This window comes from Leptidea sinapis, chromosome 26 (genome assembly GCF_905404315.1).
Source record: "Leptidea sinapis chromosome 26, ilLepSina1.1, whole genome shotgun sequence".
Lineage (NCBI taxonomy): Eukaryota > Metazoa > Arthropoda > Insecta > Lepidoptera > Pieridae > Leptidea > Leptidea sinapis.
Window position 1 is genome coordinate 10,006,421 of NC_066290.1, and position 26,446 is coordinate 10,032,866.

General features: G+C 35.6%; 2 protein-coding genes across 4 annotated transcripts in view; one reads left to right on the forward strand and one right to left on the reverse strand.

Moving 5' to 3' along the window:
- LOC126972479 (CYFIP-related Rac1 interactor B) overlaps positions 1-19,625 on the forward strand; it is a 58,469-nt gene extending 38,844 nt beyond the window's left edge. The window contains exons 3-4 of the mRNA XM_050819277.1: positions 2,163-2,440; positions 12,897-19,625. Of these exons, the coding sequence (XP_050675234.1) occupies positions 2,163-2,440; positions 12,897-13,161 (543 nt within the window). The 3' untranslated portion in view covers positions 13,162-19,625. The remainder of the gene's footprint in view (positions 1-2,162; positions 2,441-12,896) is intronic.
- Positions 19,614-23,125, reverse strand: LOC126972511 (nuclear envelope phosphatase-regulatory subunit 1 homolog). 3 transcript variants are annotated; one of them, XM_050819331.1, is made up of 4 exons: positions 22,791-23,125; positions 22,502-22,585; positions 21,151-21,285; positions 19,614-20,189 (listed from the first exon to the last, which is right to left on the reverse strand). In XM_050819331.1, exons 1-4 carry the CDS (start codon positions 22,816-22,818, stop codon positions 20,023-20,025), a joined length of 414 nt encoding a protein of 137 aa, XP_050675288.1. In that variant the 5' UTR covers positions 22,819-23,125; the 3' UTR covers positions 19,614-20,022. The 3 variants fall into 3 exon arrangements, with proteins under 3 accessions (XP_050675288.1, XP_050675290.1, XP_050675291.1); XM_050819333.1 differs by having other exon boundaries at positions 22,502-22,573; positions 22,791-23,120; XM_050819334.1 differs by lacking the exon at positions 22,502-22,585 and having other exon boundaries at positions 22,791-23,124.
- Between the last annotated feature and the right edge of the window lie 3,321 nt (positions 23,126-26,446).

Genomic DNA, 26,446 nt, shown 5'->3' on the forward strand with positions numbered 1-26,446 from the left:
TTTAAATACCGTAATTATTACTAGCCCAGATGTTTTAGTATTGTCTACGTATGGTAAAAACTACAAAGTCGATATTCTGTGGATAACATTTTTAATATAGGAGAGTTTCCTTCTACAACACGAAATAACGCCCTATGCTAATGCGTGTCCTATATTTGTATGACAATCGTAGGCTGGGACACAGATGTTATTCAAATAATGTATTCTACAGCATTGTACACGACTACAATGAATCATGGAATGATAACAAACAACGCTTGAGGGGCCATTTGACCCACACCTATATACATATGAACAATGTACTCTGTACTATTCATATTATGCACTGAAATTAAACCAATTGACATATGCGCGTAGCTTTTGGATTTGGAAGGTAACAAACGGATACGACAATAATTGCAAGACAGCAACATTTCTACTAAAAATTCATTTACGGCCGTTTTCAATAAGAGATAATAACTAGAGATAAACGTAATTGAAAACGGCTGTTATTCGTAAAGCGAAAGATAGATTTGGATTTATGTTTAAGGCGATACATTCAAAATAGATCGGTAAACACGTACCTTAACCACTTAGATCATGATAAATAGGACTTTTTTCAAACTGCTTATTAAAGGTCAAAATCGACCATCCATTCGAAAAAATACGATTCAGACTTCGGAATATCGGGCGCAAAGAGCTCAGCGGGATTATTTTTAATAAAACTGAAAAAAATAATAACAAAATTTTTATGATTTATAACGTATTTATGTCATAGTAAACTTAATTCATACACACAAACGTTCTATGACAATTCTTTTGAATTTTGCAACACATATATTTTGTACATCTAGTCGTTCTGCTGTAAAAGGCTAAAAGTATATATCACCCTATAAAAGGCTCACTAATGAGACTATCCGATAAATTTTCCAGAAATACAAAAACAATTCTCACAGTCTTCGATGCAATTCGTAGTGTCATTGCTTTATGTCCGAAGATATTTTCGGACGTACCTGCGGCGAATTTCTTTCTCACTCAACGCTAAAAATGGTACTTATATTAAAGCCAAAAAAGGACCAAAAACATGTTAATTTAAACTCATAATTGAGGTCTTATTTCTAAACCCTCAACGGTATGCTGTCCCAATTAAAACACTGTTCTTATTATTCATAGTAGAAGCTATAAAACATGGATGCAAAACACATTTGGTAGTAGAAAGCCAGATTTGATATGACCTCGGCCAACACTGTATGAGTCAGCTCCTCTATTTGTTTACTTTGTAATAAGCTGATGATAGAATGGTTTGGCGTGTTATATTATTTAGTAATTGCGCCGCGGCCGCTGCAGATTTGTATATTTATATTGAGGGTTTAATAATGTAGTGCTCGTGAGTCTTTCAACACTTGTAAATTGTAATCTGCTACTTGAAGAGTTTCAAAGATATTGCAAACGATAAGAAGTTAAGGTTATTTACGAACAGCTCCTCCTTCATAGTGTCTTAGTTTATTATTCACTTCATTTTTATGAATGTTTATGAACTTAGCAGCTAATAAAAAATATGCCGAGCTTAAAGCAAACCTGAGATTTACAAACCTAAAGATGTGATGATAATACATTCTGAAATATGTTATATGACATATTTAACAGGTGTATCTTGTAGATGAGATAGGTATGCTACTATCAAATAATATAGACTCTCGTTATTCTTATGGTTTAAAGAATATGGTTATATTCGTAACCATACGTTGGGAGTTGATTATAAATTAATAGTTAGTTAAATTATAAATATTAAGGGTTAATTTAAATTTATATATATAAAAGTGAATGTATGTTTGTATGTTCCCTAATATCTCCTAAACTATCCCACTGATCTCCATGAAATCTTTTGTAATAGAATCGTTGAAGCTCAAGGAAGGTTTACATAAATAATTGATATAGCAAAACAACGTTTGCCAGGTCAGCTGGTTATAAATAATATTAATAGTTTATTTAATCCCCTCCTTACTTCCACAGACCGACCACCACCCACCACTACCATTATACTCAGTGCGGCAACAGTCGTTCCTCCGAGTTCCGTTAATTATTTTTTTCAACACTCGGCGAACAAAGTTTTAGAAGAACAAACATTAAAGATCAAACAATAAGTACATGTAATTATTAATTCATATTCTTTAACGTTTTAGATGAAAACACCAGCCATCCAGAATGACTTCAGCTACTACAGACGGATAGTCTCTCGGGGTGGACTCATAAATGCAGAACCGCCCTCCGGGGAAGAACCACATCTTGGCGCCGAGGTCGCCAACAGAATGTCTCTCTTCTACGCACAAGCTACTCCAATGCTGAAAGTGTTGTCAGAATCCACGAGTCAGTTCGTGAACGATAATCAACAAGATCTGGAGAATACGACGGAAACCCTGAGTACGATGGCCAAAGTTTGCTTGAGGATGTTGGAGAACCCGTGAGTATTTTGTTTTTGATGTGAAAAGTTTTGAGTCTGGTTGGACACTTTATGGATGTGGAAACAATACTAAGCTCGTAGAACCATCACATTGGTGACGCTCCAAAGCTATCAGTTCTCAAGTGCAGGCCTACTTTATTGACAGTCTTTTTTGAAGTGAAGTTTCTTATTCAGGCGTGCTGAACTCTACTACTTTTATGGTTGGTGAATGACGTTAAGCTGTCACCCTCAGCTATTTAACACCCGTACGGTTCCGACTAGTAAGTGTTGGGTGTAACTGTCTCCCTCGTACAACAAAGCTGTGGAATGAGCTTCCTTGTACGGGTACCTTTGAAAAATCGCATACACCTTTCTAAAAGGCAGGGAACATCCCTGTGCTTCCACTGGTGTTGGAGGTTGTTTCCACATGTAAAAGATGTTGTATCCACATGTAAACGCCGATTAAGAAAGGTCGAACAATTGTGATACATTATCACAGTTTTGTAGATTTACGTAAAGAATTTTATATATATCTCTATATCTATTAATAATAATATCCTAGTGATGCATGTTTTGCACACCGTAACAAAGCGACGATGTGACGTCATCGACGTCAGAGATATTGTAACCGGGTAGTATATCGTAATTAAAATGTAGCGGTGTATTAAATACACAGACAAAGTAACAGCGCGCCACTAGTCATTTTAAATATTTAGAGCTCCAGAAAAACAATTACTAGAGCTATATTCATCCAAAATGTATCATAACACAACGATCGTGCCATAAACAATCTCCAAAAGTAAATAAACACGGCAGAAAGGTAAACGTGCATATAAATATTGCGTCGTTTTAATCTGGGGATTTAGGTCAAGCAGAAACTGCTGTCAAATGGCCCATTTATTTTTGATAGTAACTGGGCTTGGGGAATATGACTTCCTTTAGTATTCTTTGTTTTTGTTACTTTAACGCGCGGACTGACTAGGATTGTAAACGTTACATCCAACCCTACAGTATTTGTGTTGATCATGTGGCTAAGCTGCAAATGGGCATTTATTATACTGATTTTCATTTGGTCATTCAAAATCTACATATTAAATTGAAAATTTGTTCGGTTTAAGTTTTAAGAAAGTACTAATTCTATTAAATTCTTTCAAAAAAATATGTTTTTATAGCTGAAAATTCGGAGATTTTTGACTCCAAAGTATATTTTTGGGAAGCAACTTCAAAATTTTTATTGGATATTTCAAATTATATATAAATATTCTATTCGGATCAAAATTTTCTTTAAGTCCTTCATTGTGCACTGTATTTTTTGCGTAATAGACTCTCTAAGAAACCAATTTTTGTGAATATTGAGGTTCGACTATCTAGACGGAATGGTAAATAGTGTAATTGAAGAGATATGTGGAGGTAGAGATGTTGTGGCAGCTATTGAAAGGGATTTATGAGGATGTCTGGTTTATGTACAGTGGTGTTCCGAAGTTCAATCTTGTCATGTGTCGAAATCATGCCAACTATCTAGGAACTTCAATATATAACCAAGTAAATAATAAAATAAAAATTGCGGACCTCTCTTCTTACAAAGTAAGATCTACAGTACGAGAGTGGCCTTTACAATTCAGCTATGATGAAACAGAGAATTATCAATTCAAAGTTAGTATACTTTGATATATATTATATTTAATTATGTTTATTTATTTATTTATAAGTATTTGCTTTACCTATTACTATTTAATTTTATACAGTTTCTTATTGTAAGATAGGTATACTTTAAAGTCAGATAAATATTGTTTAAGTGTCAGTCTTACTTCTATTTCATTAATTATTAACATTAAATAAAATTACTTAACAGACGGTAATCACTGGTTGGCTCTGCACAGGGTTTCCTAGTGAGCCATCCAGACGAATTAAATACATTAAAGGTGCCTCTTTGTTTCTGTTTTTGGGACGGACACTGTAAATATTATTTATTTTATTTCTATTTATTTAATTTATTTATACTTTAATAAAACGGCGTAAGCCAATTACAATATTAAAGTAAGAATTAATTACAAACTAAACATATTACACAAATAATAGTTAATAAATACAAAGTTTACTGTAAATATAATTATACAAATAAAATTTGAAAAACAACATTTTATGAACGATGCGGGACTCGAACCCACGATCTCCGGCGTTCCGTGCCGGTGCTCTAACTACTGAGCTAACCGTTCTAGTGACGTTTCGTTATAAAATCTTGTATGCTTTGTTCAACTCTCAGGTTGTGTTATTATAATTAATAATAAATAAATGAAAATGAAATGAAAAATGAGTGGATGGATGTAAAGCTATTGCACAAGTTCGAAGAGCGGATGTGGTTGAAGTGTTGGGGAAGGTAGACCACGGCCGCGGCGCACCACGTTCTGCGTCGAGGTGGTGACAGGCGACTTAGGGAATTTACCAGTGAGAGGCTTTTTTGCACACGATACCCTCTAGATTATGGGTACCACAATGGTGTCTATTTCTGCCGTGAAGCAGAAATGTGTAAGCATTACTGTCTTTCGCTCTGAATGGTGCCGTAGTTAGTAAAATTACTGGGCAAATGAGACTTAAAATCTTATGTCTCAAGGTGACGAACGTAGGTAATTATAGTGCCGCTCAACGTGACGCCCAGCTCGTCTCGTCCCTAATTGTTGTAAAAAATATATACAAACGGACAATAGACTTATTGGAAAATGAAAATACAAAAGCTTTTCCATGACAATGATCATTCAAGATTTAATTAAGTAATTTGTTTGTGCATTATAATTAGTAACATATAAGATAAAACTTAAACATACATGAAAATGATTATTTAAATGCTATTATTAAATTCAGTTTGGGGTCTTAAATTAAATAATATTAAATGCACTTACTACTTTTTTGATTTTTGGAAGTAGGTTATAGTTAAATGCGGGTTCTAAACAACAATCATTTATTAAATTGAGATATTGGAATGTTTTATAATTTTCATGAATACTTTTTACATAAATCCTATGTGAACTATGGGTTTTCAAGTAAATGTATTAAAATAATAAAAGTTTTCGTATAAAATAAAAACTTACTACGTATTAAATATACTGACGCAGACGAGGATAAAGAGCGGTACTTATTAAAAATTACTTCAGTCAGACCACACCGCTAGGGTTGCCAACCGTACTATAAAATATAGTTTGGACTTAACGTATTTTATCTGTAACACTCACACAGTACGTTAAAATATTATTTTTACATAAACTTAATATATTGTGGCATATGCAAGCCAAATTTTTTTTATTAACGTATTACAAAAAATAATTTCTTAGAGAAAAATACACCACTGGTATCCAAAACGATAATATAACGCGGGCTCTGAACACAGCCACGAGAAGTAAAAACATTTCAAGGTGTCAAGTTCCTCCTACAAGATAAAAGTCTTTAAACTTCAATAATTGATGTTTTGTTTCATTAGTCTGTACTCTTTATTTAGTCTTCTTCTAGAAAGTGTTGGCAACCCTAGTACTGCTGCGCTATCGGAACAAGGACGAATTTATTGTATTACACGATCTCATATTACGACCGTGTTATTTTTGCAGTATTACGAACTTTTTGAAAGTTGACTTATATCTAGAAATGTCGCCAGATTTAAATATATATTATATTACATATAAATGTGAAAGTTTGTATGTCTGGATGTATGTTTGAACGTCTTTAACGCAAAATCTACTGAATAGATTTTGATGAAACTTTACAATAATATAGCTTACACACCAGAATAACATATAGGCTATAATTTATAAAACTATAGTGTAATTATACAAAATATAAAAGAAGTATGATTGTTACTAATTAATACAACTAGCGCCATCTCTACAATTTATATGGTAAAACATCGTTTGCCGGGTCAGCTAGTATTACATATACATATTGGGTTAAAATTTACTTGTATTCCGTTAATAACTTACGTAAAAAAATATCGTCTGCAAAAATGTAAGTATGGTGAAGAAACTAAAAAGTAAAAATGAATTTTCTCTGTAACAAAAAAATTGCTGTATTAAATACTTATATTTTATACCTAATGTAATGACAATCTATAATATACAATATTCATGCATGCATGACAATATTTATTCAAATAAAACAAATCTTATAGTTATATTTACAATACTATGATTACCTACATTAAATTAAAATTATTATTATGGCGGAGCATACCAAGAATACTGGCAGCATTTCCACGTTGGATAGCTAGGATGATCCGTTGACGTTGAATAGCTGCCAGCGCTTGGGTTGCCAGTAGCCCTATTGAGGCGAGAAGATAGTACTTTGTACATTCTCCGCGCCTCTGGGCCCCCGGGGCCAAGTGTCTCGACAGCAAACGGCACAAAGATGTATGGCTCACTGAGACCGACACGTTTGCGACGCTTGCTGTCTTCGGCGGTCGAAGCAACAGCCCCAGCACCAACTAATGTAACTTGGACCTGAGAAGGAGCCAGCAAGTCGTGTCCCACACCAGCGTCCTTCGTGCACAAGATTCCAGGATCATTCCATTAGGAATTTTTTGAATTAAACCTCTTCTGTAGGTTTTGCGTTTTGCCCGGACATACATACAAACAAACTAACAATATTTCTATACTTTTTTGGATTCAGTATTGTTTGTAGAATACACAGCAAGTTTTCTTTTATAAAAATATTTAATGTACAGTTTTTATTTATCAAGAGGCTACATATTATAACGCCAATTGCAAACGATATTTTTGCTGCTTGTAGCATTACGCGGAGCACGTCGCGGGCAACAGCTAGTATAACATGTAGTTTCCTGTTTATAACGTACTTATCCAAAGTTAATTAAATGAAACGATCTCAGGACGTTCATCATCCTATGACGCCTCACCCACTTCCTTATCAAAACGTATTCGGTGGAGGCACGGCGGCCACAAGTGATTCACTTCCAATATCAACGCACCCCAATATAAGCCGTGGCCGCATCAGGATAGCGACGAGATTTGATTGTAGGGCACCTTACATTTCTGCGACGGTTGTACAATTGTGCGCCATTGAAAGTGACAATAGGTCGTGTGCCTTGAATTACAATAACATTGTTAGATTTGATCGTTGCCGAAGTTCAAATATGTTGTCGTGGCATTGGCAGGAGCACCGTACATCATTTTGTTAATTTTAACGGACACTTGCCTGAATCGACGGTCCATCCTTAAGATTGGATATTATGCTGTTATTTAGACAGTGTTTCACTAAACACTTTGTCATTGCGTGGCGTTGTATTCAAAGCACGGTCGAAGCACAACTGAACGAAAACTCTACCTAATAGACGCGTAGGCAGAGTTTTGCTTCTGACAATTTTTGAGCGTGATCGTCAGTCTTGTTGTTTATTTTTTGAGCGGTGTTTTCAGGACGATACGACATGGGGACTTTCAAAAATCGTAGACTTACCTTAAAGGCGGGTTACGCCCTAGTGGTTAATCTGTATTTGCGGAAGAACGTCGGCGATCACAATAGATGAGGTGTTTTGGAAGTGACCCGTACGGTTACTTGTCCTCCTCAACCATAAAAAAATTGCGAACGGAAATCATCAGATGGGTCTACTATCCATTACGTCACTCTTTCCAACCTATGCGCACCTATACCGGATATACCGGAAGTTATAAACGAATTACTAATATATGGACAGGAGTTTATAGACTTACAGTATCCTACCGTAGAAACTATCAAAGCGTGCGAGAGAGAAGGACAACTATAACGAACATACAGCAAAATAGAAAAGAAAAGCGAATCTATTGCGACTGTAACCGATTTTGATTGACAAGTCGTAAACAGTCAGCCACGCACACATTGACAAATCAAAATTGGTATTCGTTCGTTGTTGTTCTTTTATTATTGAGAAGCCCTTATGCTAACGTTGAGAAGTTACCGTTGGTTGGATGTGCAAAGATATTGTTATAGTCAATGAAATATTATAATAATATTTATTTATGGCTATTTTTATATAAAAGTAATAATAAGTAAAGATTAGTGAATGTAGAATAAGCGCGTGAGCTTTGTAAGGATGCAAGTGGCGCCGGGAAAAGCGCGTGTATGTATGTATGTATGTAATATTAAATAAGTAACATAATACATATTTTAAGTATCATCAGACTGCTGGCCAAAATCCGCCCCCTTCTTCCTCCATTCGTCCTTATTATTATTTGCTGTGCGGGATCATATAGCATTCATTCATTAACTATCCCGTCTCTCCATCTCGTACCAGGTATTCGTCTTCTTCTACCAGTTTTTGGTTGTCCTGCTCCATTTTTGGTTACTTGTCCTTGACACATGGACTGCCCAATTCTGTTTCTTTGTAATTCTTATAACGTCTTTTAGTTTAGTCTTTTTCCGTATTTCATTCTTCGTTATTTTGTCTTTTAGTCCAATACTCAGTAAGTTTCTCTGCGTCACTTTTAGTCTCTTCGTCTGGTATTTATTGAGCGTCCAAGTTTGGCAGGTAGCTGGTTTGATACGTAAAAAGGCATAAAAGGCATTTATTTTCTCAAAATTGATACCTTTAGAATTCTTTTTGATGTCATTTCTAATATACTAGATACTACTACCGCTTCGGAAACAAATGTCGCTCCGAGAGAGAAGAAGCGGTTCAAGATACTCAATGAAAACGTTCAATGTTAAAACGTTTTTGATTTTAAGCTGATAAGAAAGTCTCTGTTTTTGAGTAGGTATATGTTTCAATGCCCAAATATCTATTATAATAATATAGATACGATTAATGTTCTAAAACTTCATGCGAACGAAGTCGTGGCCCAAAACTAGGTTTATATAAATAGGTAAGTGAAGAATGACGTGCGTTCCAGATATTAAACCGGGTAATGTGTTACGGCGCGCCGCGATTTGATCACGCTAGCGTTCTGCTTTGTATAATTTACTATCCCCGTGTTATTTGCGAGCCAAATCTTGTAATGTGTTGCAGTTTCCTCTTACTACAAGTTTCAACTGAATGCTTCTGATCCAGTTAGGGTTACCATCAGTCCGAATTAATCCGGACACAATAAATATAATAAAATATTGACACACACAAATTATAAAATATTCTTTTGCCAAGACAACGATATATTATGTAATACAATGCACTTAATTAAACATACATAAATACAAATATACATCCATGGCTCGGAAACAAACATCTATATTCATCACATAAATGTTTGCACCGGGATACGAACCCGGGACCTCTAGCTCAGTAGGCAGGATCACTAACCACTGTGCTGTATCGTCATGTCTACTTTTCCGGACTGTTAGATTGCAGTCCGGATTTTATGCGGCTCACTAACTTGTTCGGATTTTATTTTTAACTAGCTGAACCGACAGACGTTGTTCTGTTCATAATCAAAAACTCTTGCGGGTGGAATTTTGGAAAACCCGTTCTTAGCTGACCTCTACTCGGTGTAAAGAATATTCCTACCAAATTTCAAGTGTTAAGCTCTAATGGTTCCAGTGATATCGTGATGAGTGACTATATACGTGGAAATCTCTTATATATACATAAGATTGAATATGTAGTAATATAACTTCATATTAACTATTATCAAATCTAATGTTTACGAAAACCAATTCTAAACGAGATCAACTTAAAAGTCTTGATTTTAATTGAAATGTCAGGCTTTTTGGCCGGTCTTCTCAAATTAGTAAACGGTAACCCTAAATACAATGTGCATGTTTAAAGAGTCTGGTTTACCAGCGAAATTAATGGACACACATTTGATACTTTGGATACCCAGAGGAGCACCAGCTGATCAGCGATTGCCAGTGCGGTTTCCGTCAGGGTCACTCAACACCTTAAAAAAAGGCTTCGCGTAAGGCACTACGGTTTAGTAGGGACAACTAACGCATTCTAACTATTACACTAAGGGAGCACTGCAGATTGTTTCAATCAAACACCTTTTAAGTAAGGCCTCACAGATTCTGTAATAGTGCAGATGAAACCCCGTTACGCATTCTCTCTGAATGTGGTATTTTAATGTGTAAACGTAGCATATCTTTAATCTAATATATAAAATTCTCGTGTCGCGGTGTTTGTAGTTAAACTCCTCCGAAACGGCTTGACCGATTCTCATGACATCTATTTTTCATCCCCCTAAATATTAAGGATAATCCACCCCAAATTTATTTTTTTAATTTTTTTTACATTTTGTTTTCAATTTATTTAATTATGATTCATTAAAAAATACATACAACTTCAAATTTTCACCCGTCTGCAATAGAGTTGCCGTCCGCAGACACGCAATAGAGTTGCAATATGGCAATCGAATATAATGATTATTGTAGTACGATAAATTTTATGTATGATATATTTGGTAGGTCTGAGAATTGGTCGTCATCTATTTTTATACCCTAAAAATTTTAATTATTGATTTTTTTTTCATACTTTATATAACGTTTGCTGGGTCAGCTAGTCATCAAATAAGATTCATGAATAGAATCAATCTTATCGGTGAGTTATAGTAAACAGTGACTATCACAATAGATTACATTGGTCGCTGTGAAACAGGACTGCACTGACCTGTACTATAGCCCCTTTAACAACCATAACCGTAGAGATACTCAGCCGATGATCTTCTAGGCATATCTCCATTAATGGGCGCAGGCGGTTGATTGGAAGGGAGAGGCGAGTTTGGACATAGCGAAGGCCTTCTATTAGGTATAGGAAATAATAATAATAACCAAAATAGAAAAGGAAAGCGAATCTATTGTGTCTGTCACCGATTTTGATCACCACCACATGACATAACAAATGAAATTTACCACGCGTCGTCTGTCGGTAGTAGATTTTAAGTGTATGGCGCAAGGAATTGTACGCGATATTCTTCTGCTTATCAAGGTGCGAGCGTATGGGAGAGCTCTACTCTCGACAGAGACGTGTGATGATTTTCCAATATGAGATTGTATATCTAAATTGAGATACTTATTAAATTAATAAAAACAGGAACGTTATGAAAAGTAGATTTATTAAATTATAATTATTCGCACGACACGCCACAAGTTAGGATATCATCCTCACCATCTGGATGTGTGGCGGTCCTCCACAGTGCAGTTTTCAAGGAGCTTTCTTCCTCGTACTACAAAGCTGTGGAATGAGCTTCCTAATGCGGTGTTTCAGCGACGATACGACATGGGTACCTTCAAAAAAAGCGCATTTTCCTTCCTAAAAGGCCAGCAACGCTCCTGTGATTCCTCTGGTGTTGCAAGAGATTGTGGGCGGCGGTGATCACTTAACACCAGGTGACCCGTACGCTCGTTTGTCCTCCTATTCCATAAAAAAAAGTCTGCGTATATTTTATTTCGTTTTATTGAGATAAGATGTAGGTAGTTATAAAAATATTGGATCGGTTGTCAGTTGGTCTGTGCACATGTTTGTCTTTAGGTACGTTTCAGAACAGTATGCGTAAGATAGATATTAAATTAATATTTCAGTATACATTTAATTATGCATTTTGCATTGCAATCTATAAAGCTGAAGATTCTTTTTCGTTTGTTTGTTTGAACGCGCCAATGTCTGTTTTTCTTGCAAATTTGAATAATTATCTTAATATATATTTCTTTTGTGCGTCTGTTGCAATTGAACTACCTCCAAAATGGCCGCACCGATTTTGATGATTTTTTTTTTTGTGTTCCAGTGAATTTGAGATTGGTTTAGATTCTCAATTCCGTCCATATAATACATAATTCTCCTGCTCATGTGGATGTTAGTGAACTCCTCCTAACAGCTGGACCGATTTTTCAAATTTAAGTCGTGTGTACAGGACAACGTCTGTCGGGTTCACTAGTTTTTGTATAAGTTTTGTGATAGTTGACTACACGTCTTAGCTAACCCAAATATTGGATTTTGTGAAGTAATTCAAACAGAAGCCCTCCTCCATTGCCTTACCCTCGCACGTTGGTTTAATTGTAAGTGTTACGTGAATATAATAACAATAACACTACAAAGATGTATCCTGAGTGTAACTGAGAACTCCTGCCTTTTTCTTATACTAGTTATTTATAAAAGCTATACCAAGACAACTTTTGAAGTGATAACTTCTTATTTATTTATTTATGAGAGATGTCTGTCTGTCTGTCCTCCCTTTCTCTCACGAATACGGCAGCGGCGGGCTGGCTCCTCTCTCACTCTAACCAATTGTTACTTTGTAACGTATATACACAAAATTCATATGTAATTATATTTTAAAATCAGTATAATTAATAAATAATCTTTACATTATAATATTAATATACATAAAATTTAAGTTATTACCGAAGCTTTTCTCAAGATAAACAATTTATATATTAAATAGTTCAACTTAGATTAATTACTTCTGTCGGGCGTTCCGAGACGCACATGTGTTATTGTTTTGTCTATATATATATGATAGGTATATACACGGGGCACAGCTAGTCACAAAGTCTTATTTAATAATATGCTTTAAACTTGCAGGAAACTGGTCGCACAATTCAGCCGCGAGGAGACTTCACTTCTCGTGCTGCGCGTGATGGTCGGCCTGATCATCCTCTACGACTGGGTCCATCCTTCAGGAGCATTCTGCCGTTCCTCGTCCGTGGACGTGAAGGGCTGTGTGAAGTTCCTCCAGCAACAACCACCGCCGAAAGCCGAGCCACTCCTCAACGCCCTGCGGTATACCACCAAGCATCTGAACAGTCAGTCGACGCCCAAGAATATAAGGAGTTTGTTGGCCGCGTGAGGACAGCATTCCAGCCTTGCATGTTGCTGTGGGGAATGATGTGACAATAATTGATGGGGATTTCTCGACGGCATTTGTTCAGCTTTCATCTTAGTCGGTTATGGTTTGACCCCATTTTCTTTATGACAATAAATGACGAGACGAGCAAGACGTTCTGCTGATGGTATTTGATACGCCCCGACCATTACAATACAGTGCCGCTCTGGATTCTTGAAAAACCCAAAAAGTTCACTAGCTACGGCGCCCTTCAGACCAAAACACAATAATGCTTATACATTACTGCTTCACGGCAGAAATAGGCGCCGTTGTGGTACCCATAAGGTAGCCGGCATCCTCTACAAAGGAGCCTCCTATTAGTAAAAATGGGCAAACAACAGTATTAAACACCAAAGAATTAATCATCTAAATAAATATATTTATTATGAAAGGATTCGAAAAAATCACTTTGATATAATGTTTGAGATTTAAATTTTAATACGACAAACGGCCATGTTAATCAAATAAAATTCACTTTATTTATTTAGGTCAAAGAAATTACACTCAGAACTCAGATAATTTATACATGTAGATAGTCTCTTGCTGTTAGACAACCGATGAAAACAGGCCAGGTTTATTACTTTAGTGTACGTGACAAGCTGCGCAAACACTCGCGATTTGTTTTTCAGTTTGTGTTAGGGCGTGCTTTGCTCAAAACAGAAGTTAACTGTCCACCTCAATTATTTTCACAGGTCTCACAGTTTATAGACATACGTTTAAATGATGTAATATTCAGAAAATGTTTAACGAGAAGTGACAAGAAAGCCATTGGCACTCTTTTAAATCAACATTCACAGCTTCATCGTTTTACAAATTATTTCAATTACAATCTATGTATTGAAACACCAATCACTGTGCAGCTTTAAGTTTTACGCGTTTTCATTGGTGCTGAGGCGTGACGTCACAACACGACCGTTGTAGTTCTACCAATAGCATTCCAGATTTTTTACTGCCCAAATAAAGATTTTTTCCGAAAAAGAGACGCGTACCTACATTATGGAAGAGTAGACCGTAATAAAAATCTGTCTTGATGCTAATTATAACAATGAAGTTGTCAATAATAACATGGATTCCATGCTTGAGACATTTTTGCAGAAACATTTTACTTTAATCAAAACACAAAATCACTGGAGCGTTTATACAGGTCAAGAATGTAAATATTTTTCGGGAATCACAGCTGAATTATATGAAGTGTAGGTTTGTTCTTGATGGCTGTTATTGTTGCGCTACGGTCAGTGACTCTTACTACGTTGCGTCGATAGAAAACGATATCTATCGCTCTTGATATACTTCTTTATCGCTAACGCTCAGTAGCGCGTTTATAGTAAGGGGGGAAGTGAGCGGTCGGTATGTTACTTCGTACCATTAACGCGCTACTGAGCGTATGTCCGGCCACACATAAAATATTGCTGTCACCTCTGGTCTGCGCACCCCAGTATCAGCTCGATCCATTTGGCCGCGTGCAACACAGAGCAGCTCAAATTGACAGGTACCCAGTTCTCTGTGAACGACTAGTAGATTTATTAAATTATAATTATTCGCACGACACGCCTTTATACACTTTGCGTTGCCTAGAGACGTCGCTTCATTGTGCGTCTTCTACTGCATTTATCACGGGTTCAAGGAAACAGCTGTTTCCTGCCGCTGAATTCTACCTTCGCACGACACGCTGCAAGTTAGGATATCATCCCCACCATCTGGATGTATGGCGTTTTACCCACAGTGTGGTTTTCAAGGAGCTTTCTTCCTCGTACTACAAATCTGTAGAATAAGCTTCCTTGTGTGGTGTTTCCGGGACTATACGACATGGGTACCTTCAAAAAAAGCGCGTACACCTTCCTTAAAGGCAACGCTCCTGTGATTCCTCTGGTGTTGCAACAGAATGTGGGCGGCGGTAATCACTTAACACCAGGTGACCCGTACGCTCGTTTGTCCTCTCTTCCAAAAAAAAATGTATAGTGTGGATATCGCTGTCCCGATATATCGATATAGATATCGTTTTCTATCGACGTGACATAGTACTTCGGGTCATTAAACGTACTTCCGTACAGAATACCGAAATGCTACCATAATTGTAAAATGTCAAGTTAAAGAGCGCGTACACTTTTGTAACAGGCCGGCAACGCTCCTGTGATTCCTCTGGTGTTGCAAGATAATGTGGGCGACAGTGATCACTTGTCCTCTTTTCCAAAGAAAAGTTGAAAATGTGTTTTTTTTCTTTGGCCTTTTTATGTCTATAATGATTATGAACAGTTGTTTGTGAAATTATATTAGGTATATAATTAAAAAAAAATATTCCAATATTAAGATCAAACCATGGCCGACTATTATTTAAAATAAATTTAGTAGTACTAAATAACTTAGGCATTACCGACATACTATTCCTAATGTGTTTCCTTTGCAGTTGTGATAAATTACAGTTGATATTTTTTTAATCAAAGCTTTTTAATAATAGTTATATCAAACGAGTTAGTTCTATATCGGTTAAGGGAATTTTCTTTCTACCCTCACTATAAGATTCTAATTTAAAAGATTTCACCTTCAATTCTATTGATGCACGTTGGTGGAAACTTTTATTCTAGATTTTATTATTATGTTAAATATTAATTTAATTGCTGCTAAATATTAATATTAGCTCGTTACATAATCAATTTAGTGATGTTGATTCTATTTATATTGCTTCGAGTATCGAACGAAAGGAGGCATTTATCTTGTTCTATATAACTAAAATCAATGTTTGTATAGTTCTGAAACCATCACAACCACCAACGGCTTGTATACGCACGCATAATGCTAGATTGTCTCCTTTCGGTTAATACTCTAACTCTGTTGTTAATAAACACGGAGTAAAGTTATTTCAAGTTTAAAATTTTTGTCACTTCAGAGTTCAGAATTACGTGACAATCATTCAGAGTTCAGAATTACGTGACAATCACTACAGAAGTAATTTAAAACTTGGATTAACTTTACGATTATTAATAAGACAGTAAGCGTATATGTGCAATATTCACACAAACTTACTATTTTTGCATGCGATAGAATTCATTGTAAACAAATTAAGTGAATAGTAGTATAATATCATAATAGCTTTAAAAGCATTCATTAATTTTAGAGAAATAACTCCCCCCGCCCCACACGAGTGCAAGGTTCAACACTTTGTCATAACTAAAGAGAATTTAAAGTAGTTTCAAACTGTAAGTCGTAAGATAGAGTATTATATAAGTATTATATTATTAGATGTATCGTAGGATCCTTGTAATTGGTTACCATGTACTGTGCAATATACTCCAGTGAACGCGTCTACTTACGTTCGTTTATAAAAGTTGCCTTGTTGCGGTCGTGAACAAGAAAAGTTTAGGTCATCGACCTTATGCTATCTATCCTTGTCGCTCTCGTACACGTATCGTAAAATTAAGTTATATTCCAGGGAGAATTTCTGAAATTAATACTGCGCAGAAACTCTAAAACGCACAAATTAAACAAAATAATAAACCTAGTTAAATCTAGCCAAAGTATATCGTAAAAAGACTGAAAACTAATGCTCTTTATGATTTTATTCAATTCCATAAAACTTGTATGCACTAATGTGCGAAGATTCTATTACTATTATTCGTTTAATACAAATAAATTTATCATACTAATATTAAAGTTATGGCCATCCAGGATAATTTATAATGCAAATAATGTGGATTTTTTAATACACTATTTTGTAGCCGCTATGAAGCTCAAAATTATGTTAGTGGTATGTCAATGACTTGTTTTAATTCATAATATTATATTTAATTTTGTCTAGTCTTCCACATTAGAACATGCTTATTATAATAATTTTTGAAGTTGATTTGAATAAACCTACACCAAATCAAATATGATTTCATCTCAACTTTTCTATAGTCGAATTTAATGTATGTTTGCAGAAACTACTCCGTTTGACATTGACACCTGTCAAATAGGAGTCTCATAGCGTATGTGTTATACAAAACTTCAATCATTGAAATAAAAATTTTCTAGAAATGTAGGGAAAGTGTTAAAGCTATGTATGGATTAGAATATACTTGCGTATAGACGACCTGACAGCCCGATAATGTGTGTGTTAGTATATCTGATAGTGGGTTAATATTCTAAATAGTAAGGAGCTAATATCAAGCGTGGCTGACTGTTTACGACTTGTAAATTAAAATTAATTATAGACGGTTACAGTGAGATGCGCTTACCTTTTCTATCTGGATGTAACTCCGTTAGACATGTTCTCCTCTCTTGTGCACACTTTATCGATACGCTAGTAAGTTGTAAGTCTGGGACATTTTATTATACAGTTTGACTGGTGAAACATTTAACGATATTTAAGGAGAGTATACTCGCTACTTCATTCTCGTTATAAAAAATGATAGCTTGATTGTTGAACTAATTTCCCCATACTAAATAAATTGAGTATCATATTATGTGACTCTTACGCTAGCTAAGCGCAAGCGCCAATAGGTTCGTGTGTCCGCCTCCACATTCGTATATTGTCTTATCACCAGTCATGCTGTATAAATCATTATTATAGTGTGTAATTAACTGCCTATATAAAACTTATATACAATAAATAATTACATAGATAAAGAAATAGTTTCTAGAGCTGTTCCTAAAATATTTATGTCTTATTGTTTTACTATAAGCAGATATTATAACACGATATTACGCCTAGAATGTCAACTCACGCGTCACGTGGTGTAGTTAAACGGTGACTTTAGCCTTTCAAAATATTTCTAATGAACATCACATACAAAAACTAGGCTTGAGCTTTTATTGAAGAGGAACAAACACCGCCGAAACCTGGCTGTATGGGCTCTAACCCTTTATCCTTTCGTTGAAATGAATGATGAACAATTAAAAATTTTGATTTTTTTTGACAGCTGTAATGCATGCAGATGGCAATTTAGCATGCAATCATGACGTATAGAATGGTAATTGGTGAGTGTTTGTTAAATCCAATGTCCAATCCCATATACTGACTAAGATGTCTAGAGGATAGCGCTTTTAAAACACTTTTTGGTGAAAGATCTTTTTGAACCGATTCATTTTTGTTTAATGCTATGTTTTTAAACGGATTTAAAAACTGGTTTTAAGACTTGATTATAGTTTATATTAAAATATAGAGGATTTAGTGCAGTATTCAATATTACAATTTTTTATTCATTCCTGTATTAATTCTTGAAAAACAAACAGTCATCAATGATGAATAGGTAAGTGTATTAATAATTTCCACTATCGCCTTTATATTCATTTAGGGAATGTCTTTAACACATTACCTTGATAACAATAGAAGTGTTATGAGTACAGAATAATTAAGTAATATTACTTAAATGTTATTGTTGCTTATTAAAATAGATAAGTTTCATTTCACAATATTTATATTGTTATAGCATAATTCACATATATAAAATAATAATTATAGCTTAAACCAGAATTATTATTATTAATCAATTCTAACTGTAAAATGATAATTGTTAGATATTGTACTCTGTTTGCCGAGAGTTGATAAGTATTACTAAATGTCCTAAAAAGCGACTGTCGCAAACCATATAAGTTTCGTGGTAAGAGGCAAGCGTACGCCTACGCCGATATGTATGAAATAAAAAACAATTTGATTTAATTTTTATCAACTCTGGGCTAAGACTTTGTGATTGTTAATATGAATTAACAAGCACATAAAATCCTAATATAATGAATTATTAACACGGCATTTATACATTTAAGGCAGGTGTCTTTAAAGAACCTGATTTATTTACTATTAAGAAATGTTTGTTAAACTAAATTTAAAGTGTGTCTTTGAGTATGGCAGCATTTACAGATAATTAAATAAAATTTTCAAAATATCACTGCCCTAATGTTAATGCATAATATACTGTATTTTTGAGAATTTTCCTAACATGAAAAAATACTATAAGCCAATTTATTGGGTTTTATATAATATAATATGTATTTATTGAAAGGTATAATAAATGCTAGTTTAGATTTTAGAGTCATATAAAGCTATTTTATAGTTATTAGGGAACTTTGGTAAAAATATGTATTATTGATAAATTAAATGAAAATTTCTTAAAATGTTATTAGTATAAATTTTTTCCTGTTCTTATATTTAATATTATTGTCCATGCACTATTGTTTACTTATTGCTGGTTAAAAATATTGTAATTTAAATTGTGATATCAAACACTATGGTAAAATTTTAATTAAATATATTTTTTGGAGCGGACAACCCTCTTCACTATAATTGACAGTTTATTTTTAGAAGTAGAATCATTTGTTATAGCTAAATATTTTAGGTAATATAATATTATTGCTTCTCAAATGTTTAAGTACTCTTAGAATGTTTAAGTTTAAACTATTTATTGTATATAATAGAAACACCAAAGGTATAAATAAACATGAACTAGTATCACATGCTTAATTGTTTTATTTAATTAACTTAACTGAAACTACAAATTACTACTTAAATGCTACTTAGTTCGTATTTCAAATTGCAGAAATAACCTAATGGCACATACAGGCCAGTGAAACGTAACATTACAATTCACGTGCAGTGATATTTGAACACAAAGGGGCGCGCTTTGTGCTCATATTATCGGTATGCTTTGAGTAAACTGAGACGCGCGTGAAAAGTGAACACGAAAATAACCAGGTTTGGACAGCAATGGACACCATTTTTGTATAGTTCCCAATTCTCAGTAGAAGGCGCTGCGGTCGCGTGCACACAGGGAACAGTTCCGAGGTACATGTTCAGTTCTGATGAAATATGCTTGAGTTTCATGAGTCTGTACGCACCATAATACATCATATAAGCTAATGACTTAGGCAAGTCATAATATTATTTGCAGGCCGTGGCTTCAGTATAAGTTTGCCAGTTTCATCACATGACATGTTGAAGTCATTGAGAACTGACCGAGTTCTGGCAGTTATGATGCTCGGCGCTATAACCTTCCTGTGGACTCCCATCATGAATAATAACACTGGAAGTTAAAATTTCAAAATAAATTTTATTTAACCTTTCTCACATATATGCATGGGTGCATGGTATTTTGTGAGGGATTAATTTGGATTACCAGTCACAAAAAACCGCCCAGCTCCTTTCTGAAGTTCAGAACCGGGTGTCTGACGGAGAAGTCTGTGGATAGACTTCTCCGTCAGGCATTTGAGGCTTACATGAGTGACTGGTTTATTTTGACACAATTGTGAAATAGATCCTGCAGATGGTGCCACAACCTTAGAATAGAACAAACATGCCAAGATTTATGGATCATGGTGTTCCACTATAGTGTGGTTTACAAGACCCATTATTCAACATACAACCAAACTGAAATGAGCTTCCTTGTGCAGTGTTTCCAATACAATATGACATGGGTACTTTATAAAATGTGAGTACACCTTGCAAAGTTGGTTATCAGTTAACCCGCTCGTTTGTCCTTCTCTTCCTTAAAAAACTCATGTGTGAGATTACCAACTATGTCAAGTGTCTGAAAAGTTAACATTAGTTGGTAAGATTTTCTTGATGAAAATAAGGGACGAGACGAGCAGGACGTTCAGCTGGTGGTAATTAATACGCCCTGCCCATTACAATGCAATGCCGCTCAGGACTCTTAAAAAAACTCAAAAATTTTGAGGGGGACTACAACTGTGCTTGTCACCTTGAGACAGGATGTTAAGTCTCATTTGCCCAGTAATTAAACTAGCTATGGTGCCCATCAAACCGAAACAGAAAACTGCAGACAGAAATAGGTGCCATTATTGTACCCATAATCTAGCTGGCATCCTGTGCAAAGGAGCCTCCCACTGGTGGAAGAGAGTGCTGGGGCGTATTTCAAATAGTGTGGTTCGAGTACAAAGTCAGGAAGATCACTTAAAAATAAGAAATCTTTTAATAACTGTGCTTAACCTTCATTATTAATACTAATATACTTAGCAAATATTTACCTAATAATGTTGATGTTACAGCAAAGAACGGATGATTCCATAGAGACTGTGTCAGTGATACAACAGGAGTGAGTGGATCTGTCAGCCAGTGCCAAGCAGCTATAGCTGTACACAACGACACAGTTGCCAATACAACTGAAAATAAAACAAATTCATATTAATATACTAGCTGTGACTGTCTTCCTCGTGGCTTTGCCCAAACAGTCTGTCAAACAGATATACATTCTATAGTTTTCTGGTTTTGAGATTGTTAGCAGAACACACAACAATTCTTTAAAAAATACTAAATGCACAGTTTTTACTTAGTTGCTATTTTATTATATAATCTATAGATGACCTCTTATCATTCCAGTTGTAAAATCAATGCACATAAATAATGTTTATTTAAAATAATAATAATATGTATTACATAATTATACTTTTTTATATGGCACATACTTATTAAGTTATTATTTGATTGAAAACTTATTTGATTTATTTAATGCATCATAGAATAATTAATACAAATTTGTTACTTAATAGTCCACTCAATAGTTTTTCAAATTCAAATTCAAATATTTTTATTCAAAATAGGATTTAAAATCACTTATTGAACGTCAAAATCTACCATTGTTATAAATGTAAATTTTCCATCTTGTGCAGGTTTAATTCCGTTATATTTAATTTCTATGTATTGTCAAGATGCTTGTGAAACAGTCATTACAAATGAAATAGACTTATTATATATAATTGATAGGGTGGTAGTAATAAAAGTATTATTAGAAAAGCTCTTCTGTAAAGCACAACTATGAATACTACAACTAATAAATAACACAACTTCAGTATTATATATGAAACTATTAGTCAGATTAGGACTAGGTTATATTATCCAATTACATACATAAACATTATAATACATGGTATTATTTTTAAAACGGAGAGATCCCTGTGTTATTAATTATTGTTCTCTCTCAAAGGACTAATTCTGCCAAAGTGTTGGCAGTAATTTAGCTGACATCAAACAAAAAATCTGATGAAGTTATTGAAATAAATAATTTACTTAAATTTAATTTACAACCAATTCTTGAAAATAAGACAAAAAGTTATCCAATAGTGCCTTTATTGATGGGAGATTCATTTATGAGGGAAAGGCCCTTTAAACTCATTATTCTTTAAAAATAAAAATAAAGGTTGTCCAATATACAAATACAATCCTAATGTTGTGACTTAGCAATGATACAATGTAGATTATAATATATGTTCATGATATACAATGTTGGCTGCAGGGTAAAAAAGAAAAATAAACATTACCAGCTGATTATGTTAAGGAGAATTAATTAATTTTTAAATAAATAAGATTAATAAAACTCACTTCTCCACCTAGTTGTTGCAGGCTGCAAGCATGCTATAACTTCTGTTAACCTCCGTTCAAAAGCCTTCAAGTCTGTAAGAACGGCTTGCAAATATGAGAAAATATTTAATCAATTCTAAAATATTTAATATTGGTTGAAGACAAAATGTAATATTTTTAAATTTGTTCTTACGGATTTATAAATTTGCCTATCCTAATACATGGTTCCAATTAAATCGATTTTTTTATAATTGAAATACTTTGCATCCAATTTTTGATACTGTAAATATTATTACAATTAAAAGCTTACCATCACAAGCAGTTTGTTCCAAAGACATATTGATATTGGTAGTGGCAGACGGTTGTGAGACGTGAGTAGTATCAGACAATGGATAAGTGGTTATGTAGTAGCATTGTTGAAACCTAATAATAATTACTATCCTCAAACTTGTTTCTAATACAGCATGAAGATTTTACGAGTAGGTAATCTAGGTATCATCAGAATTCTGAGTTTTTATTTTGGACTTTAGTTTGAATCTGAAAGTCTGTCAGAAAGACAAAGAGAGTTTAAACACTACGTCTGTCACATAGATATGACCGAAGACAGCTGTAAAATGTAAATTATTTTTGAGTTAGATCTTATTAAACTTCGAATATTGACACTATAGAAGTAGCCTCCTAATGGTTTTGACAGTAGTCTTAGGTGTTGCCATAATATTTTATGACTAAAATTACCCCTAACAGAATAATCTAACGACACAATGTCACATACTTCACAGATGATTGGGAATATAATTGAAACAAACGGAATAACGAAATGCTATTCTAGCGCTCTACAAAGCGCAGGTCCGGCCACACATGGAGTATTGCTGTTATCTACCGCATTTATCACGGGGAGTGTTCCGAAGAGCTGTTCAACCTGATTCCTACCGCCGTATTCCACCTTCGCACGACACGCCACAAACTAGGATATCATCCCCACCATCTAGATGTGTGGCGGTCCTCCACAGTGCGGTTTTCAAGGAGCTTTCTTCCACGTACTACAAAGCTGTGGAATAAGCTTACTTGTGCGGTATTTCCGGGACGATACAACATGGGTACCTTCAAAAAAAACGCGTACACCTTCCTTAAAGGCCGTCAACGCTCTTGTGATTCCTCTGGTGTTGCAAGAGAATGTGGGCGGCGGTGATCACTTAACACCAGGTGACCCGTACGCTCGTTTGTCCCCCTATTCCATAAAAAAAAGCATGTACTTACTGATAATAATTATACCATTATATTATTGAAGTACTATAACATAACAACAGATTTCATATAAATCACGATTGCCTATTATAATATTAAGTCAATACTACGGTTACCTCACCCAAAACCAATCAAAAAACCCTCACTCAACAAGTATTCCATTCCGGACTATTTAATAGAACACGCTCAGCTTCTCTTAGCGATATGTCTAAATCTGTCAACCAATCAGAACTACAATCAAGAGACACACTGGATATGACTGATAACCCATGCACCCAGCAAGCACCTCCACCCTGGCAGCGGGTGCCAGGTACTAACAAGCGGAAAAAACAAGCGATTCACCACCAAACAGCACTCCCGTGCCAGTATCAAATAGGTTTTCTCCTCTAGCCTTAAATGAGAAGAACTCCACACCGAACCTAAAAACGAATAAGCCTCCGCCTATCGTTCTATATGGAATAGAAGACGTAAATGAACTGTCTAAGCTTATAGAATCAGTATGTGATGCCAAACTATTTAAAATAAGGATAGCAAACTAAAATTTACTGCGAGTTCTTGTAGATTGCCCGGAAACCTACAAGGATGTGATATCGGCAATAAGGGCCAAAGGTTTGATAGGTCACACGTTTACGCCAAAAGAAAAGAAGGCATATCGCATAGTAATAAAGAAACTTCATTATACCACACCTCATAGTGAAATAATCGATGCGATAGAAGCTACTGGTAATAAAGTCCGTGGAGAAATAATTAACGCCCGATATGGTCCAGACAAAACTCCATCTTTTACATTTTTCGTCAATTTGGAACGAAATAATAACAACAAAGCAGTGAAAAATATAGAGTATATCCACCACCAGCGAGTAATAATAAAAGACCCTCGAAAAGCGAAAACAATTGTTCAATGCCAGCGCTGCCAGCAATATGGTCACTCCAAAAATAACTGCATGCGGCCCTATAGATGCGTTAAATGTGGAGAAGGACACAAGACCGCTGATTGTGCAAAGGAAGATCGCAAATCTCCAGCAAATTGTGCTTTGTGCACATGCGACCATCCTGCAAACTATAAAGGCTGTCAGGTTTATTTGGAAATCGCGTCCAGAAAGGCAAACCAAAACAGTCCCGGATGATGACATCACCATCGCGAACGCGACACCCACACAAACACCGACACAGACACGCACACACCGCCTTCGCAGGCGTAGGCGCGGTCAACCACCGCAAACCACTGGCACTCGTCACTCTGACGATGGCCAGCGGCCCGCACCCTAGATACACCACACATTGTTTTGATACCCGACGAGACGTTAGTCCTCGTCCTGTAATCGTTTCACTACACTCACTAACACACGGACTGACTGACGGACTGACATACACCACTTACACAACCACAAACACACTTCACAAACAGACACAAACACAAACATACATGCACACTAACATTTACACTACTTACACACATACAAACATACATACATACAATCATAAACACATACATACACACTTACATACATTACACTAAACATCACCACACTCGCCGGCGAGTGTGTTCTTCTCATCTTTTCATCTTCATTTTCATTTTCATTCTCTCTCCTTCCCACAAGCACACAGCCGGTCTGAGGTTCGAGTCTCCTTAGGAGACGCCCCGCGAGTGTTGTTGCGTAGTCTTTGCGGCCTCCACGGCCCACGTCCTACTTCGCTGTGAAAGCCAGGGCTGCTAACAGCACAGAGGAGGTTTTAGTCGGTATGGGGCGTCCGCTTACGCGGACACTCGAGTCCGACATATTACGCCCCGTTCCGGGGCGTAAATACGTAACAGTATTTCCTCCTCTCAAAAAAAAAAAAAAAAAAACAAAACAAAACATAACAGAAAACACCCTGCTCGACCTTCTATGAACGACATGAAATTAACTAAACCAACTGAACCACAAGATCACCCCAACAAACCCTCGCTAGCACCTAATCCCACCCAACTCCGTGACAAGCGAAGCTACTCTGATATTACAGCAAATAGAGGCAGCCCTAACACTGACTGTAAAACTGAACCCAACCCTCAACAAAGTCGGATTGAAAAAATCTTAATAAAACAATCCCAAAAAGATAGACCAACTCATTCAACAGATAGGTACTCTCTTAAACCTATTGACGTCCGTTGTCTCTAAACTACATTCGTAATCCCCTTAGGTATAGCAACGTGGAACATCAATGGGCTGTCATCGAACATACTTGAACTTGAAGAAGTAATTAAAAATAATAATCTTGACATAGTTCTTATCTCCGAGTCACATTCCTCAAAAAATAGTCTCTACCGAATGAAGGATTTCAACATCTACTTTACGCCTCATCCTGACATAGGCAAAGCTCATGCGGGCACCGCAATAGTGATAAGATCAAACCTTAAACATACCGTGCTGGAGGCATACTCTACCCAACATATTCAGGCTACTACCATAAGACTTGATGACCGAGCAGGTCCGGTAAGCATAAAATAACCTATCAAATGTTTCAAGACTACTTTTCTCACCTTGGAACCAAATTCATATCAGGAGGGGACTGGAACGCTAAGCATACATATTGGGGTTCTCGCATGACTCTTCCTAGAGGCCGAGCGCTTAAAAGCTGCTTTGATAGTCTCCACCTCACCCCAATATCCTCGGGAGAACCGACGATCTGGCCAACAGATATTAACAAGACTCCAGATTTGTTGGACTTCTTTGTAACCAA